The sequence below is a fragment of the Dermochelys coriacea genome, chromosome 6, assembly GCF_009764565.3.
Source record: "Dermochelys coriacea isolate rDerCor1 chromosome 6, rDerCor1.pri.v4, whole genome shotgun sequence".
NCBI classification, from domain to species: domain Eukaryota; kingdom Metazoa; phylum Chordata; order Testudines; family Dermochelyidae; genus Dermochelys; species Dermochelys coriacea.
In genome coordinates this window covers 10,851,389-10,869,889 of record NC_050073.1, presented here as the reverse complement: position 1 = coordinate 10,869,889, position 18,501 = coordinate 10,851,389, and the positions used below count along the sequence as shown (strand labels likewise).

Sequence of the window (18,501 nt, the reverse complement as noted above, 5' to 3'; positions counted from 1 at the left end):
ACCAGCCCAGCAGGGCAGAGACGTTACCCGCACCGCACCCCCGGTGCCATCCCAAACTCACAAACTGTCTTGTCTTACTGCGAGATCCGAATCCGGAGCTAGAAGAATGGCCTCTGCTTCTCCTCATGGACATTGTGGCATCATGTGGCGCCCCCTTGTGGCACATCTGGGAAGAGCAGTGTCAGTGACAAGCAGCTGCTCCCTGAACTGGGGTGCAGGGCAGAGATAAGAGCAGCAAGCCAGAAAGCAATCCCCACGCCCCTCCGCACTGCAGCATGAGAGTGAGATGCGCCCTGGGGGCTGGGACCACCCATCCAGGGGATACGGGATGAGTATGCCCCTGCAGAGAGGGGGAAGGACAGACTGGCTGCTCCCCACCCCTGGCTGCATGGCCAGGGCTTGGGAGCCCAGGCTTCTTGGCCCAAGCAGCCAGAACTGTGCCCTCCACTCTGCTGAGGAGACCCCAGCACCTAGGCCTGGACCAGGCAGTGGGAGAGGAGGAACTGGGAGTGTCCATCCTCCTGGATCAACGCAGCACACCATGGGGCTGAGACCCTGTTCCTTGCTTAGGTCCCGTGTGCGTGGAGTGAGACTAGAGCGGCCCAACTCAGAGCCAGGGGCCAATCCAGCACCCTTGTCTGGGCTACATTTGCCCTTTAAAACATCCCTGCTGAGATGTAAGCAGGTGGGGCACTCTGCTCGACTGGGTCACATAGCTGGGCCCACCGTGGGGTATGGCACATTACCACCTACTGCTGGGGAAGAGGCTGGATCCCACCTCCCCCAAGCATGGGAGGGACTAGGAAGGGCGCTTCCCACAGGTCAGTGCCACTGCTGGGGCTCTTGGTCACACAGTTCAGTCCAGCCACCCCTCCCGGGGCTCTGGGACCGGCAGCTCAGCTTCCATGGCAGGCTTGGGCAGAGGGAGAGGAGCCCAACTGCAGGGCAGGGAAGAGACCGTGTGGTCGAGGAAATGGATAGTCTTCCCCTTAAAGGCTGGGGACCCTGGGGTGGGGACCGAACCCCACAGGATGTGGGCGCATTACCTCCACACGCAGCAGAGACATGCAAATGGCCATAGCCCACAGACGTACAGCAACACACACACGCAAAACACAGAGCGATACACACAGCACAGAGCCATGCTCTAGCCAGTCATACATCCCCCCTCCACCCCCGAGCCAGGCTAATGCACACTGGGGTGCACATACACCCAGTGCAGGAACATTCACATCCAGAGCCTCCTGGCCTGGACACGTACACAGGGTCACACGTGTCCTACCTGCCCACCCACATACGCTCTGGCTGCCTATGTACCAGCCTGCCCAGGTGCACCAGTCCTGGGGGAGGCCTCTGGGCCCAGCAAGGAGCCCCTACTTGGTCCCCTAGTGTCTCCCTGTGCAGGAAGAGGCTCACTCGTGTTAAACACACTGGTGGGGTCAGAGGCAGGAGCTAATGAACTGCTGGGCCACCGCCAAGCGCACCTGCCCTGTAGGAAGACACACAGCCAGGCCATGGGCTGCCATCGAGTCACCCAGATCTCATAGGCCATGGCAGGGCCCTGAGTGGCAGCCTGCATCTCCCACCCCCTACCCTGGCCCAATGCTCAGGCCAGCCCTGCAGCATGGTACGGGGCAGGGCCTTCTGCCTGGGCACAGAGACACCTTGGACAATGTGTCCTGCTTTAGCAACCAGTGGCCTCTCTCCTCCTGTGCTCCCCATGCCCTACCCTCCCCTGCCCCCCTCCACTGTACATGCCCTACTCCTCCTGTGCCTCCCTCCACTCCCCTACTCTTCCAGCCCTCTGCCCCTCCCCTCCACTCCCCTACTCCTCCAGCCCCCTGCCCTCCCCTCCTGCCCCTCAGCTCCCCTCCCCTACTCCTCCAGCCCTCTGCCCCTCCCCTCCACTCCCCTACTCCTCCAGCCGCCTGTCCCTCCCCTCCACACCCTCCTGCCCCTCAGCTCCCCTCCCCTACTCCTCCAGCCCCCTGCCCCTCCCTTCCACTCCACTCCCCTACTCCTCCAGCCCCCTGCCCCTCCCCTCTACACCCTCCTGCCCCTCAGCTCCCCTCCCCTACTCCTCCAGCCCTCTGCCCCTCCCCTCCACTCCCCTACTCCTCCAGCCCCCTGCCCCTCCCCTCCACACCCTCCTGCCCCTCAGCTCCCCTCCCCTACTCCTCCAGCCCTCTGCCCCTCCCCTCCACTCCCCTACTCCTCCAGCCCCCTGCCCCTCCCCTCCACACCCTCCTGCCCCTCAGCTCCCCTCCCCTACTCCTCCAGCCCCCTGCCCCTCCACTCCACTCCCCTCCTTCTCCAGCCCCCTGCCCCTCCACTCCACTCTTCTGCCCCTCCCCTCCTTCTCCAGCCCCCTGCCCCTCCCCTCCTGCCCCTCCACTCTCCTCCCCTACTCCTCCAGCCCTCTGACCCTCCCCTCTTTGCCCTCCTGCCCCTCCGCTCTCCTCCCCTACTCCTCCATCCCCCTTCCCCTCCCCTACTCCTCCAGCCCTCTGCCCCTCCTCTCCATGTCCTCCTTCCATCCCCTCCCACTCCAGCCCCTTCTCCTCCATGCCCCTCCTGCCCTTCCCTCCCGCTCCAGCCCCCTTCCCTCTTGCCCCTCCCCTACTCACTTCCACTCCCCTACTCCTCCAGCCCCCTGCCCCACCCCTCCACACTCTCCTGCCACTGCCCTCCCCTCCACTACTCTTCCTGCCCCTCCCTTCTACGCCCTGCTGCCCCTCCCTTCCACTCCACTATTCCTCCAGCCTCCTGCCCCTTCTCTCCTCTCCCCTCCTCCTCCAGCCCCCTCCCTTCCACTCCTGCCCCTCCCCTCCCATCTTCCTCCAGCCCCCTTTCCCTCCCCTCCTTCCCCTCCCTTCACTCCCCTACTTCTCTTGTCCTGCTGCCCTTCCCCTTCTACCCTCTGCCTCCCACTCCCTCTCAGGCAGTCGTCTTTCCGCAGCAGGCAGCTCACTAACCCCTCTGAGTCTCTGACCCTCCGGCCCTGGCTCCTACTCTGCCAGCTCCTCTACCTTCCATTCACTGCTCCCCGACCCAACCTCTCTGGATGGAGGAGAGAGAATCCCGCTGGGTGGCTGAGCCTGCCAGCCCTGCAACGGGGAGGGAAACTGCTCTGTACGGGGCTGTAGGATGGTGGCACCCTGCTCTCTCAGCTCCCCGGCGCCCTCAGGCTGTTCCTCAGGGGGCCCGGCCCACTCAGCAGCATTGCCTGCCTAAAGCCCACTGCTCAGTGTGGTACGCCTTCCCCCCCACCGCCTGGCCAACACAGGGAAGGAGTTTAGCTCTTTAGCTCAAGCTGTGGAGACTCACACCTTGGCTCTGGAGGTCCTCCTATCCGTTCCAGGTCATGAGCAAGACACTGTTACCATAGCACCAACACTTGGCCTTCCAGACCCACAACCAACAGATTCCCATAGACCTAGCAAGAGCCTGATCTGAGCCATCATTGACAAAGGCACTGCTCTGGGGCAGCTCACAAGGCTGGCACCATTTAGGAATAGACAGGGCACTGCTGAGGGGAAGCTCACAGCGCTGGAGTCCCTGTTGGCATAGACAGAGCACCGCTGAGGGGAAGCTCACAGCACTGGAGTCCCTGCTGGCATAGACAGGGCACTGCTGAGGGGAAGCTCATGGCTCTGGAGTCCATGCTGGCATAGACAGGGCACTGCTGAGGGGAAGCTCACAGCTCTGGAGTCCATGCTAGGATAGCCAGGGCACCGCTGAGGGGAAGCTTTGTAGAAATGAGAGATAAACAAGGCTTGTGAGGACCTGGCTGGAATACACCTACCCTGCCCCTCCCTGGACAACACACAGTCATTCCCTGCTTCCACCATTGCCTTTGGGGAGCCTCTTCCACACCCTAACCCCTTGCCATTAGGAGACTATCACTGCTCATCAGTGTCATCCCATTGCTCCTACCTAGCCCCCTTTAAACACTCTCCTCCCCCACTCAAAATTCACATCGCTCAGGTTCCCCTAGACAGTTGTATCCCTGCACCACTGGCAGGGACATGTGCTGGAGCTAACAATACAGTGCTGCGTCTCATACAAGCTCTATCCTTCCCCAAACACATTACCCAGCTACATAACATGATTGCAGAGAGAGAGAACAGCAGAAGGACAGGGAAACAAAATTGTTTTGCCACTTAACTCCCTGCTTTGTCCCAAGGATGCAGGAGATGAGGGGCCAGATTCTCAGATGGTATCCATCGGCGTTGATATGCACCAGCTGAGAATTTGGCTCAATAGCTTTTAAGGGCAGGCTCAGGCTCAGTTCTTCCATATAGACAGGGCAGCAAAACCCTCCAAGGCAATGCCTGGGTTTCTCCTTCTTCCTAATGCTCGATGTGTGTATTTCTGTGCCCTCCTCAGCAGTTGGCTTGAGGAAGGGCAGAATGAGAGGGCCCTGTGGATTTGTCTCAGGCAGATCAGGGTAGCTGCTGCTGGGACCCCTGAATGAGTCTGTGCTAGATTTCTTACCCTGCACAACTAGCTTCCAAGGCTGATGGTGGAACATGAGCTAATGACCTGACACAGTGTCCTCCAAACGACCCCAGGAGGTCCCCAAGCAACCCAGCAAGCTGCTCTCTGAGTGACCCAGGGAGGGACCTACACGATGACCTGACCAAGCGTCCCAAGGGATCTGATGATGTGTCCTCAGAGGTGTATTTTGAGCAACACTTGAAAAAGCTAGAGCAGTCTCACTGGCTGCCTCCCTGCCCAGCTCCCACTGGCTCCTGGAAAAGTGTGATGCTCGGGTGGATGGCAAGAAATGGGACACATCCTGCGTTCTTTGCTTCTGAGCAGAGCTGGTCAGGAAAGAGAACTTCTGCTCCATCTGACATCTCAAGATTTCCATTCCTCCCACTTCGGAGTGACAAGTCAGAATTCACCACAGAACGAAGAGTCAGAGACCCTTCATGTGAGACACACTGAAAGAACTTTATTGAAATGTGGTTTCACTGGGACTTTAATGTTACAATGTACCAGTTGAAATGATGCCATCAAAGTGAAAAGCTCTGATAATCTCCCCTTGTAAAATTCAACATAAAAGAATGGTTTGGCTTCACTGGATCAGTGTTTTCCGAGGGAAAGCTGTTCCACGGGCCGTGTTTTGACCAGCTCTGCTTCTGCTTCTGCTTCAAGTCTACACTTGGTTGCCGCCCATGTAGACCTAACCAGGGTAGTGATCTAGCTAGTGTGAGTCCTGGAGCAGTGAAACAGCAGTAGCATGGGCCTCACCATGGTTCATACCAGCCTGCCCAGACCCCTGGGTAATTACTCGCGGGGCTAGCCCAGGTTGCAACATGGGCTGCTGCAGCTCCACTGCTCCAGCACCCAGGCTAGCTAGATTAAACCTTGCTCAGGTGCGTGTGCTTGAGCTGCAGTCACACTCTGGTTGCAATGCAGGTGTAACCTTACATCTCTAATGCACTAGTGTGTGGTGGCAGGGAGGGGTGACCAGTGGGTCCTTAATGTACTGGGGCAGGGGGTGTTCATCCATCCAACAGCTCTCTAAGCACTGGTGTGGGGGGAAGGATCGGGGGTGGGACATCCAGTGGAGGAGATGGTTGGACAGCTTCCTAAGGCAGCATCAGTCTGTGACAAATCTGAACCAACTGGCTCCTCGATAGCTCCTGTGCTGCCCTGAGCCCCTGCTGGAACCAGTGCCATTGCCCTGCAGGAGCACCGGCACCGGCCGATGGTACCTCAGGAGCCCCGGCAGAGTGCAGCAGTAAAGGGGTTGAGATCCAGTCCTAGCAGGTGAGCATCTGGGGAGGCAGTGTATGCCCCCCTGGACTGACATGACCGAGCGAAACCACAAATGTGGAGCTGAGTCAGACAGTGAGTGGGGCTGCCAAGGGCCACATGTCAAATGCTGCATCACAAGGGCCTGGTGGGTGTCAGGAGGTCCCATGTTTGGAGCATGTTGGGACTGACAGTGGAGCATAGGAGAGACCTGGCCTTCTGCCCTTCTCTCAACAGTTCTCCAACATAAGGAACTCCACTAGCACCAGCCATTATCATCTCCCACCGCCCCATCATTTGCTCTTGAGCCTTTATTTAGGGATGTTGAAGAGCTTCATCCCAGCTGGATTTGGGGGCCTTTAGGTGTCTCTTCCCAACTCCCTGATAGACGGTACAGCGTGGAAATCCCTCCCCATAGATAGCCGGGTATGTTACTCCTCTCTCTCCCCGCTCAGCCCTCTTCTGTCTCAGGCACTCAGCCATATGCTCTCGCCATTAGCCTCTGTGTGCGTGAGGGTCCCGTCCTCTGCCAGGTCCCAGTACCTCCGTTGTGTTGGGTTGAGGAGGCCAAGCTATCCCAGGGCTGCCCACGACGAGATGCAGTCTGGGCTGTCAGATTGGTTCTGGGGAGATGGCTGCAGTGATGTGACAGGCAGGCTGTCAGGAAGGATTTGGCTGATTGGAGCTCCCAACCCTAGGGAAGTACGTGTGTGGAGCGGAGCCAGGAGATGCCGGTGACAGAGAGAGAGGCTAATCCTCTCTGACAGCTGCCTGGACAGCAATGAAGCCACAGGCCCGGGAATCCATAAGATATTATCTAGTTGTCTAAACATAGTGGGAAGAGTTCCACTCCCCAGAGACAGGATTGCCATAGAGTGCTACAAGCACAGGGGGCTCCAGGTATGGGGACAAAGGGAGAAGCCCAGCTAGGCCCTGGCAAGATGCAGAGGGGATTGCTCCTTCATCGTAGATGTGGGTGTGCCCCTGATTCCATGCTGTGTATCCAGGAGTGTCAGCCAGGAGTGAAAGGCCAGCCCCTAACGCCGCTCAGCCTGGAGGATGAAGGGATTTGTTCTTTGAGATCTGGGAGCCCATGCCTGCGACTAGACATGAATATCCTGTCCCAGGGCCATGCACACACCCACAGAGACATGAGGGCCACATGCAGAGGAGGGACCTCAGCATCAGCACTTGAAGTGACAGGGCCTGGAGTCTCTGTGCGTGGCGACGTGCTGATGAATTAACCAGAGCTGCCCCTGACCATTGCTTCAGTCAGAGCCATGGCCTGAGATTTTCCTGATGCTCCACTCACCGGCAGCTCCTCTACCTCTCGCTGAGGTGGCTAGCTGAGCTGAGAGCTCCGCAGGAAGAAAGCAGCCTGTCTCGAAGGGGCCTGCAATGCCTGTTTCTGGTGGCAGTGCCCAGGCTGTGCTCCACATTTCCCCTTGCTGACAAGATGCCAGGAAGGTTTCTCCTTGGGCATAGTATGGCACGAACAGCATGCACATCTGCTCAGCTACATGCCAGTGCAGTCCTCCCTCTGCCCAGTCCCCAGGGACTTCCCGGGTAAGCCCTCCACATCTGCTTTGGGCCAATGGCTCCAGCTTCCTCCAGGCTGCCCTTGTGCTGATGAAGTGGCTTGCAGCTGGTGGCGTCACTACCCATAATGGAGCAGAGGCATGTGCCGCCCTCCTCTTGTGTCTGCATCTCTTCTCTTATTTCTTCCCCCATTCCTCAAGGGGAGCCCCGGCCAGCCCTCCCAACAGTCCTGGGCTGCAAGCTACAGCACCAGGCCATCTGCTCTGTCTGAGTGACTCAGGCTCTCAGTGGATCCGGAGAAGCCAGAGGCGGAAAGGGGCTTTCATCATTAATGGAGGAATGCAGAGCCACTAGCACCCGCAAGGCCTCTTGGTTCAGGAAGGACAGGAATCAGAGCAATCTGGACAGGGCTATTACAGACCAGCTGGCTCATCTACACACACTCTCCCCACCCTCCCCGATTCATCCCCACTAATGACTTCTCCATCCTGCATCTTCACGGCCATAGCACCTCCACCTCCTCCCTGGTGAGCCACATGGTTGCTCATACTTCCTAACAGCGAGGCCTGTCAGTGGGAGGATCCACGGTCCTGAGTCCAGGCCTTCAGACTGCAGCCACATCCACAACACCACTCAACAGCTCTACTAGTGACTGGAGAACTAGGAGCCTGAAGGCATATGCTCCATTAAAGGTACCGCCCCCAGGGCCCGGATTGGATGAGTTCTGGAGTCCCTGATTGAGCCCTGTACACTATTTAAGCCAGAAAGAGACAGAGGAAGTTGTCTGTGCAAAAAGGTGGCTCCTGGCTTACTGCTGCTACAGAGCCTGCCGTCTCCTACCTGCTGTCCCAGCCTCGTCCCCAATTCCATACTCTGACCCTGTCCTGTTCCCAGCTCCTGCCCTTAGCCTCCTTCCAGTTCCTGGACTCTGTTGCCCCTGGTTTCTGACTGCTCCGGCTCCAACCATGGGCTATGGCTCTTTGGCTTCTGACTCAACACTGGCCTTTGGCTTCAGCTCCTGTTTCCTGTCCCTCCTGGCTTCGATTTTCGGCTCTAACACCTGGCTCCTGCCTTCAGACCTGCCCATTGGCCTCTGGTTCCTGAGCACCATGCTGACCACCAGGCCAGCCCGCCCCATACTGGTCCCAGGGCAGGGGTGGAAGTCTGATCACTAAAGTCGTCGAGAAACCAGATAGTTCTTTAGAAACTAATGCAAAGCACTATTAGGTGCCCTGAAGGGAAGTTCCTGCACTGGCCAGAAGGAGATTTAATGGGTCTGTTCCCGTTGTGGTTTCTACCATACCCATTAAGAACCTTGCTTCCAACATCTCGGCCTGAACTTCTCCTTCCTTAGTCCCAGGCCGTTGCTCTGAGGCCCACATAGAAAGCTGTGGGATATTGGATGCAAAATGCGCAAGGCATCTGAGAGATGTGAGGGTTTAAGAACTACCGTCTTCCTCATTTCCTGGGGAGGTTTTTTGGGCTGACCAGGCCTGGCACCATTCAGAGCGCAGCCTGGGCCCCTTGCTTGTGAAATACCTCCCATCAACACCCAAAAGTGCCCTGAACAGTGCCCATTCCTGTCATGAAGCACTAGGATGGGACAGGCTAAGAAATGTCTCAGTCTGCAGCGTGATGATGGCAGCATGAATGGAGGTCGCTGGCATAACTCAAATGGTTCAAATAGACCTCCCTTCAAACAGTCCCTCATGGCACCGTTGGCCTTGCAGCATCTTCCAAAGGCCTCTGCTTCTGGGAACAGTGCGATAGATACCTATAGGACAGTGTGGGTATGGGGAAAACTGTAACAGGTCTGCAGCATGTACACACTGAACCGACTGGGCTTAAACCTGATCTCTCCTGTGGCTTCAGTTAGAAGCAGCTCTGTGAGCGCAGACTCAGCCAAAGAGAGCTCGGTCTGGAAACTCCATGTTTGCTTTAGTCTGTGTTGGCCTTGGTGAGGACTGGTGCCTTTAGCTAAGTCAGGAGAGGCTGGTGGGATAATAAGTCATTAGATGCTCTGTTCACAAGCGTTTTCAGCTGGACTACTGCAGTGTTTCTACGTGTGAGACCATGGAGAGGGGTCGGGTGGTGTGCGGGCAGCAGAACCAGAGTGTCCCTTAGTGGGGGGCAGGAGACCCAAGCATCTAAAACCCACTTGTATAGTTGGCCAAAATGTTCTGATCAAAAACTTTTCTTGCCAGGGATGCACTGAAAACATGTTTTGCAGGAAAATTTCATTTTAGTCTAAATTTTTCGACAGGACATTTTGAAACAAAATTAATGTTTTTGTTTAATTTTTAATTGAAATTTTCATTTCATTTTGTTTTTCGAGACCTGAAACAGATTGATGATTTTGAAAGATTTCTACATTTATATTGCATTAATTCCATTAATGAAACGTGACCTGGTTGAAATAACGTGTTTTGACAAGACTCAAAGGGATATTTCCAAATATTTCGTTTTGCCGAAAATTCCAAGATTTTGACTCTTTGTCACAATTGGGGGTGAAACCAAATTTCAAAATTTGAGAACTTTCAATGGGATGGAAATTCCATTTTTGGCCCACTCTAGTTAGAACCGTTCAGAAAACTAACATTAAACCTGTGGTCCCCCAGCTTGACAGAGCTCGGCCCTTTGTTATATCTGTCTGGAGGCCCCCAAACTAGAATTTCTTTTAAATCCTAAATTCTTTTAAATCATTTAAAGAAATTATATGATTTGAGGCCAGGTGCTGAGGGGCAGGAGATTTGTAATTGGAAATTGTTGCCCTTGCCATGGGAGTCAGCAGAGACACGTAGCAGCGTGACCATGCTGTGGATTTGTATCTCCCGAAGCCACTGTACCATTCATCAAGGGCTTAGGGAAACTCTGAAAACACAAAACACTTCAAAATGTAAAACTCACTGCCAAAAGTCCTTATTAAAGAGTTTCCAGTTCCCAGGCCTTGTGCCAGAGCACTACTGGCTGAGATTGGGCATAAGGGTTAGCAAATGCTTTGAACTTGAACATAAGAATGGCCATACTGTGTCTTACCGATGGCCCATCTAGCCCAGTATCCTGTCTTGTGAGACTGGCCAGTGCCAGATGCTACAGAGGGAATGAACAGAACAGGGTAATTATCGAGTGATCCATCCCATGTCGTCCAGTCCCAGCATCTGGCAGTCAGAGGTCTAAGGACACACAGACACCAACTTTCTGAAGTGCCGAGGGGTACTCGACCCCCAGCTCTGCCCCAGGCCCCCACTCCACCCCTTCCCCCAAGACTCCACCCCCTCCCTGCCTCTTCCCACCCAGATCTGCCCCCTCCCCCGAGCAGGCCGTGTCCTCGCTCCTCCCCTCTCCCTCCCAGAGCCTCCTGAACGCTAAGAAACAGCTGACCGCAGCAGGCAGAAGGCACGGGGAAGAAGGGGGAGGTGCTGATCCGTGGGGCCTGCTGTTGGTTGGGAGGCACTGAGGGGGTGGGAGGGAGCTGATGGGGGGCTGCCAGTGGATGGAGCACCCACAGAGTCAGAGCCTATGTAAGGACACCCAGAGCATGAGATGGCATCCCTGAGCCTCCTGTCTAATAGCCTTTGATGGACTTATTCTGCATGGATTTATCTAGTTCTTTTTTTTAACTCCCCCACCATTTCATCCCCTCCCCAAGGCCACGCCCTCACTCTGCCTCTTCCCGCCCTCACTCCAGTCCCCTCCCCCGAGGCCCCACCCGCTCGGTGCTCTCTGCTCTCCCTCAAGCGCCTCTACCCAGCCGCCAAACAGCTGATCGGTGGCACCGAACAACAGCTGTGGCTGGTGGGTGCTGAACACCCACTGGTTTTTTTCCATGGGTGTGTGAGCCCCAGAGCACCCATGGAGTCGGCGTCTATGCCCAGGGGGCATCATAGTTCAGAGACACCCCGCTGTGTTACAGTCCCTCCCCCGCTTCCCCCTTGCTTTGCAGGGTAGTGATTAACTGCAGGCCTGGATCAGCTGCAAATTACAACACCCCATGTACTGGCTAGGCTGCTCTGGTCAGGGAATAGAGAGAAGACCCATTCCATGTACGCAGCAAGTGCTCACTCCTGCCTGCCCAGACCCCAGCTCTGAGTAACATGCAGAGATGCAAGTAGTCGCTCCGCTGCACAGCTCTATAGTCCAAACCACAATCTGGGTCACTCAGTATCAAAGATGTTCCCAGCCTGTGTCAGCAAAATGTCCTCAGCAAAATAGGTGTGTTTTGTACAATGCATGCCCTGGGTGTGGAGGGACAGGTCGGTGTAAAGGCCATTTTGTTGACTGTTGACATTTTCAACCTTTCAGCTCTTTGTTTGGATTTTGATTTTCCTGGCGTTCTAGGGATTTGTTTTGTTTTGTTTAAACCACAACACCCTTTTAAGACCATTTCCCTGGAAAAGATTGATGTGTATTTTCAACCTTAACTCCAACGTAAGGAAGCTTTTCGTCATGGAATACGGAGAGATCTGGGGAGCGATACAGTATCGTGTGAAAGCAGAGTGGTGATAATTCCCCTGCACACCACCAGGGGGAAGCTGTGGTGCAACTGAGATAGTCATTATTAATCGCTGATTCGTTATTATGAGCAGTAAAACAGGGAGTACAAAGGGGAGCGTGGGAGCTGGGAGAGTTGGAAGGCCTCCCATCTAAGAGACCATCACAGGAGCTATGCATACATGCCTTAAAGAAATGCAGGGAGCAGGGTGGGATAGGCCTCTGTGCCAGCAGCAGAGCAGAGATAATAGAAAGGAAGCTGGGAACGAATGGAATTTAACAAGAAGCAAGGGCCTGAGCACAGGAAGAGCACATTTAGATGAGACGCCTGCTGACGCTCTGACAATGGACCGAGGTCGGGGAAAATGCTCACAAAGAGCCCAGATGAGGCAGGCAGAGCAAGCGGAGGGAGCTGAGCTGGGGTGCAGTGGCCCATGAGCTCCGTTCCTGCTAGCGATTGGTACTGGAGAAGCAAGGGCATTTTGGAGAGGCCCATGAGAAGCAGGCAATGCTGATTGCCAGGGTGGGTGAGCTGGGGGCTGAGGCCAAGCAAGGTAAATTGCTGGTAGCGAGTTGGCGCCACATGTCGCTGACAAGAAGCAGAGTAACCGAGTGCTCTGGCAGCTAAATCACAGAGCTTATGAATATGCCACTGCTGCTGGCTGGCAGGTTCAGTCCTTTATCCCAGAAGTCTGTGCTTTTTGTCCAGATAGTCCTGAGTTCAAACCCACTGGCAGCGTGCAGAGACTCATTTGCTGTGTTGCTGCAGCACCTGTCCCCAGCAGGCCCTGCCTGCCCACAGCTCTGTGCCAGTTCTTCCCCAGCCTGAGCAGACGCGCCTGTACTGGTTCCCAAACTGAGAGGGGCATCGAGAGGTGACAGCAGGGGAGACAGGCTATGCAGCTAGTTGGCTGTCAGAAGCTCCTTCTCTGGTCTGGTGCAAGCAGTGTGATGAGGCCTATGCATAGCGTTTCCTGGGCTCCTGTGGCAGCTGTGGGCTGGCCTCACATTCCGGTGGGGTGGTCTACCAGTCTCCAGGCCCCCCCTCCCAGCAGGCTAGCACACATGCTGGGTGGGTGGTCATCTCAGCCAGCTCTTGTGCCTGAGCCATGCATGGCAGCACTTGCCCTCTCTCAGGCAATGGTGGAATTTTATCCACTGTTCTTTGAGGACACTGAGCTGGACGCTGGAGAGAAATGCTAGCCCAGCTCTGCAGAGTTCTCCAGACACACAGAGGGCTCCAGAAGAAACTCACCTCCCTTTCTGACCATAGACACCTTCTCTACTCCCAGACCAGAACCTCGCCCCACTGAAGTCCAGGGCATTTTGCTGATTATCAGGAAGCAGGTTGATAATCGGCAGAGCCTTGCCTCAGAGAGCTTGACCTTGCATGCTTCACTCTCATCAACTGTACCTCTCACCCTCCCCTTGGCTGGGTAAGCAGTTGATTGAACCTGGTTTAAAAGCATGAGTTTCTAGTGGTTGAGCTACAGGACCAGCTCCGCCATTTGGAAACAGCAGCAGCCGCCTAAGAAACCTCTTTATGGGGAACAGCCCCAGAGGTGCACCCAGCCCATGCTGTGTTTCGCATTACACTCACATCACGGCTGCAGGATCGGCCCTGGCTATTTAAGCAATATTGTAACATTCCTCAGAGTCAGATGGAAAACAGCCTCATCCACCCAGTGACTGAGCTACCCATCCCACTGCTGTGATCTCCCCTCCCCAGGAGCCTCCAACCCCACTTCCTCACTGCAGATTTACACTCTGCCCCGACTAGAAATGCCTCTTGGGTCTGTAGAGTCCCGAGCTGCCTGATGGGGAGAAATCAAGCCAGTCTCCTCCTCTGGTCCCATCTTGGGGAAGGAGGGGGAGGGATGGGGCAGGGGGAAGAGCAGCTATAGGAGGAGGTGCTCAAAGACTGAACATAAATCATAGATAGGCTGGTGAAGTGACAGGTAGATAGACAGATCTCTGTGTTTCTCCCTGGCAATGGTGCTCACCCCATGCTGAGTTCTCCAGGATGACTCTCCATTCTCTGTCCCCACTCAGCTCTCCCCAGGCTCTGAGGATGACGAGGGACACGACAGCTCCAGCAGGGAGAACCTAGGCCGAATCCAATTCAGCGTTGGCTACAACTTCCAGGAATCCACCCTGACTGTCAAGATCATGAAGGCTCAGGAGCTGCCGGCCAAGGACTTCAGTGGCACCAGTGACCCTTTTGTCAAGATCTACCTGCTGCCTGATAAAAAGAACAAGCTGGAGACCAAAGTGAAGAGGAAGAACTTGAACCCCCACTGGAACGAGACCTTCCTCTTTGAAGGTAGGTGGCAGGAGCCAGCAGACAGGGCGTGAGCCAAGAGCAAGTCCCAGCTCAGCCATTGACCCCCGGCTAACCCTGGGAAGTCACTGTCTCTCCCCTGTGCCTCTGGGCCCTGACTTTAGCATGGCGTTAGCACTTCGTGCCTCCCAGCACTCAGATACTGTGGTGACGAGGGCCATATGAATACCTAGAGAGACAGAAAGTGAGTCCAAGTCCCTGTAGAAAGCAGGATTGGCCAGACTGGAGCCCAAAGTGAGCCATCTAGAGCAGCAGCGTGCCTGCTTCTGCCAGGCTGATCACTCCACACGACTGTTCTCCCCATCATGCTGGATCGCACCGTGGCCAGTCAGCACCAGTACACCCTTTCGTACCTCCCCACATTGAGCCACTGGCCTGTCTGGCCAAATGTCCTGCCTCCTGGTCCTTCCAGCATTGGATTCTGTGACCTACCCCCACAGCCACCCCAATGGACAATCAACTCTGTGATCCCCTCTCCTACCTCCCTGTACTGAACCACTGGTCACACTAGTTGTATGTCCCACTTTGTGTGCCACATCTCTGGCCTATCTGGTCCACTATCTCCGCTTCTGCTAAACCATATCAGACTTTCCTGCCTCCTGCCCGATCAGACCACACCCTTGGGATCTGACCTCCTGCCGTATCAGATCACACCATCGATCTGGGTCCAGCCTCTGGTGAACAATCAATACCTGATCACTCACAGAAAGATACAAACGCCTCCACAGACAGTTGTGATGCACCCAGCCAATTGTGGAATGATGTTTGTGAAGGGTGGGATTCCTTCCTGACCCTGGCAGTGGTCAGCTGGTGTCATGAAGCATGAGGGTTGATTACTCGTAACCACAGATATTAGTAGAGGCCATAAAATTACTGAAAAGTGTGTCTCCCTCCACCCAGTGCCCCTTCTCCACTGACTGTTTGATCCCAGCAACATACATCAGCCAGAACTGGCTAGAGAGATGCATGCCAGTGATGGTCTCTTTTGCATGAATGCCACCTGGGTTTAAGTAGGTGTATGGATCTGGAATGGCACTGCCAGACTTGGCCATGTTGCCATGTTCCTGGGTAGCCACCTCCCGCTCTGGTCTCCTTGGCAGGTTTCCCATATGAGAAGGTGGTGCAGCGGGTGCTGTATCTCCAGGTTCTGGACTATGACCGCTTCAGTCGCAATGACCCCATCGGAGAGGTGTCCATTCCACTCAACAAGTTGGACCTGACCCAGATGCAGACATTCTGGAAGGAGCTGAAACCCTGCAGTGATGGGAGTGTAAGGCCTTTGCTTTGTGTTCAGAGAGAGGCTTAGCCAGTGTGTAATGCCCTGGCTTAATGTATGTGGCTATTAGCTGGCCTCAGTGACTATAATAGCTTAGTGCTCCCAGAGGACATCCTGGAGCTGCCACAGCGAAGGTCCCAGAGAGGACATCCCCGAACCCTCACCACTGTGAGATACCCAGAGGGATCTACCACTATCCCAGCAACACTCCTGGAGGCTGGGATGAGAGCCATGTCTCCGGCCTGTGCTATGCTGGAGGTCAGACACAATGAGCAGAGTGGTTCCTTCTGGCCTTAAAATCTGTGAATCTGTGATGAACCCATGAATCTGGTACCGGTAAAAGGGGCAGTATTGACAGCCCTGGGGACTGCATCCTCTCTTTATTCAGAATCCGAAGGCCTAGGGGTCTTACCCCCTGTCAGCTGAGAAGGGGTTTAAGGCCTTGTGCATCCTGTAGGAGACACTCTACTAGCAGAAAACAGTTCTCGGCCATGGTTTAGAGCCAACTGCAAAAACGTGGGCTGGCACCAGCTGTGGGATACTTTCACTGATCCATGTGGATGTGAATTTGTTTCCAATAACGGTGCTATCTGAAGCCATGCTACAGATTCCTTCCCAGCCCTAGATAGCCAGCTTCTTTGTATATGGTGGAGAAGCAAATCATGTTACAGCCATAAATACATTTGAAGGTGGTTTCTGTGGGGACGGGGACGCTGAGGTGCTCTGGTTGAGCTAGGCTAGCTGGTGTCCTGGGGAGTTCTGCCTGTCTATAACAACCTCTCCTCTCTGCAGGGAAGTCGGGGAGAACTCCTCCTGTCCCTTTGCTACAACCCTTCCGGTAACTCTATCATTGTGAATATCATCAAAGCACGGAATCTGAAAGCCATGGATATCGGGGGGACTTCAGGTACTGGCAATCAGGGCCCTTCTTCTGTACTGAGCCAGGGGTCCTGGCAGGGGCCATTCACCAGCGTAGTAAGGTGCAGGGTAACTGCAATCTATTCTTCCTCACCTTGGGTACCCTCTGCCTCTCCTCAGGGAGGAACTTATCCAGAGTCCCTCTGTCCCACACCAGGGAGAGAGTCCTCCTTTGTCTTCCACAGGGAACAGTCAGCTCTGAGTTTCTTGTGTCCCACACTAGGAGGAACTCAAGAGTCCTCCTGACCTGTCTCAGCTCCCTAGTACGTCCTGCAGCGAAAAGGGGAGCTGCCCCACAGATCCCTCTCTCCTGCATTGAGCAGGAGGCTGTAGGCCACCAGCTGAAAGAGAGGGCCCTGGCGTGAGAGGCAGGAAACCTGAGGACAGGCCAAGTGAAGGAGCAAAAGCGGGGAGGAGCCCTGCCCTGGCCTAACAGCACTGTGCCCTGCCCTGGCTTAAGAGCACTGTGTCTGACCTCTCCTCTCCATGGCAGACCCCTACGTCAAGGTGTGGCTGATGTACAAGGACAAGAGGGTGGAGAAGAAGAAGACAGTGGTAATGAAGCGGTGCCTGAACCCAGTCTTCAACGAGTCCTTCATCTTCGATATACCCACCGAGAAGCTGCGAGAGACGACCATCATCATCACCGTCATGGACAAGGACAGGCTGAGCCGGAACGATGTCATTGGCAAGGTGGGTCCCCTGCCAGACAGCCCCAGGGCCACAGCTCTCCTGGGCTTGCATGATGGGGGAGCAGGTCTCCGGGGTGGTGTGAAAGTGGGTTCTGTCAGCACAGAGGGGAAGGGCTATGGGAGGCCAAGCCTGGACCTTCACTAGCATCCCAGCGCAGCACTCAGAGGGGCACACCACAGATATTTTGTATTCCCACCTCTGGGACAGGGAGAGGGCTGTTCCAGCACACAGCATTGCCTTAGGCCCCGGGGCTAAAAGCATTGCCATAGGCCATATACACATGCATGTAGGCTGTGGACATGCACTAAGGGCTTAGGCCACCAGCACATATCACTGGCAGAGGCCATAAGGGCAGCTGATCCACACATGTCACAGATATAGATAATGGACATTGTCAGCACTGGGAGGCTGTGTCAGGTGGGGTCCAGCAGGGGTCTGTTCTAGCTCCAGCACTGGTCAGTGTTTTCACTAAGGACTCACAGAGTGGAGGGGAGACACAGCCAAAGCAAAGAGAGCTCACAGGAGCCTGGGTCACACTGTTAACCCCTGCTGGGCCACACGGGGATGGTAATGCTTCACAGAGAGGGACTTTGTCCCCCGACTGCTCCCAAGTTAGCTCTTGCCAAGTGCATTCAGTCACTCGTCAGTGCAAAGCCGCTAGGTCACTGAAGGGGCTGGAACTGTCCAGGGAGGTATAAGAAGAGATGCATGCATGATAGAGGCAGGAGAGGCTAATGGCTTGGCTGTTGTGATATTGACAAGGAGCTATAGAAGTTAGTAGGTTGGACCACACGCCAGCGGTGGGACTCAGTCCCAAAGGACGTGATATTCCAGGCACTCCATTGCGTACATACAAAAATGCATATGCAGTTGCATGCCTAGTCTGTACACACAGTTAACCAGGACTGTGTGCGCAAACGGCTGGTTGTATGTTAACCCCTCTTCTCCCCCATGTACACATACAGCTGCCTGACTCTGACCCCACAAGTGTGTAGTAATAGCCTGCTCAAATTAGGCTTGCAGTGGCAATTGTGCCCCTCAGGGCTTTGACCCAGCTGGATTGTGTTAGCAGGAAGAGCCAGGACAAACAAGTGACAGTGTTATGTCCTCCCTATCTTTAATGTCACATGATCCCAATCCACCCAATCCTAGGCTAGCACTGACTCCTCTCACAATGGGGCCGTTCTGCAAGCTCACACTCAGCTGTTTTTCCTCCCTGGGTCTTTCCCAGCCTGGTTGCTCTGTCGATAACTGGTCCCTTCCCACATTTGTCTCTGTTCCACTTCTTCCTCTGCCAAGGCGGATGGCCTCACATGGCATTACTGAACCTCAGGCACCCGCAGCACTGATCTCCCCAGCTCCCTTTGCTGCTGGCTTCCCCTTCTCCTGCATTTGCTATGGCTAATTTGGGCATCAGAGGCAAAGCTCATGAATTTCCCCTTCCCCTAGCCTGTCAAGGAGAATATTAAATGATGGG

General features: G+C 55.1%; 1 protein-coding gene across 7 annotated transcripts in view; it reads left to right on the top strand.

The window, feature by feature from the left end:
- SYT7 (synaptotagmin 7) overlaps positions 1–18,501 on the top strand; it is a 167,091-nt gene that overhangs the window by 134,425 nt on the left and 14,165 nt on the right. For all 7 annotated transcript variants that reach the window (XM_043516628.1, XM_038407376.2, XM_038407375.2 and 4 more), the window contains 4 exons: positions 13,849–14,119; positions 15,238–15,407; positions 16,206–16,320; positions 16,825–17,024. In XM_043516628.1, the coding sequence (XP_043372563.1) occupies positions 13,849–14,119; positions 15,238–15,407; positions 16,206–16,320; positions 16,825–17,024 (756 nt within the window). The remainder of the gene's footprint in view (positions 1–13,848; positions 14,120–15,237; positions 15,408–16,205; positions 16,321–16,824; positions 17,025–18,501) is intronic.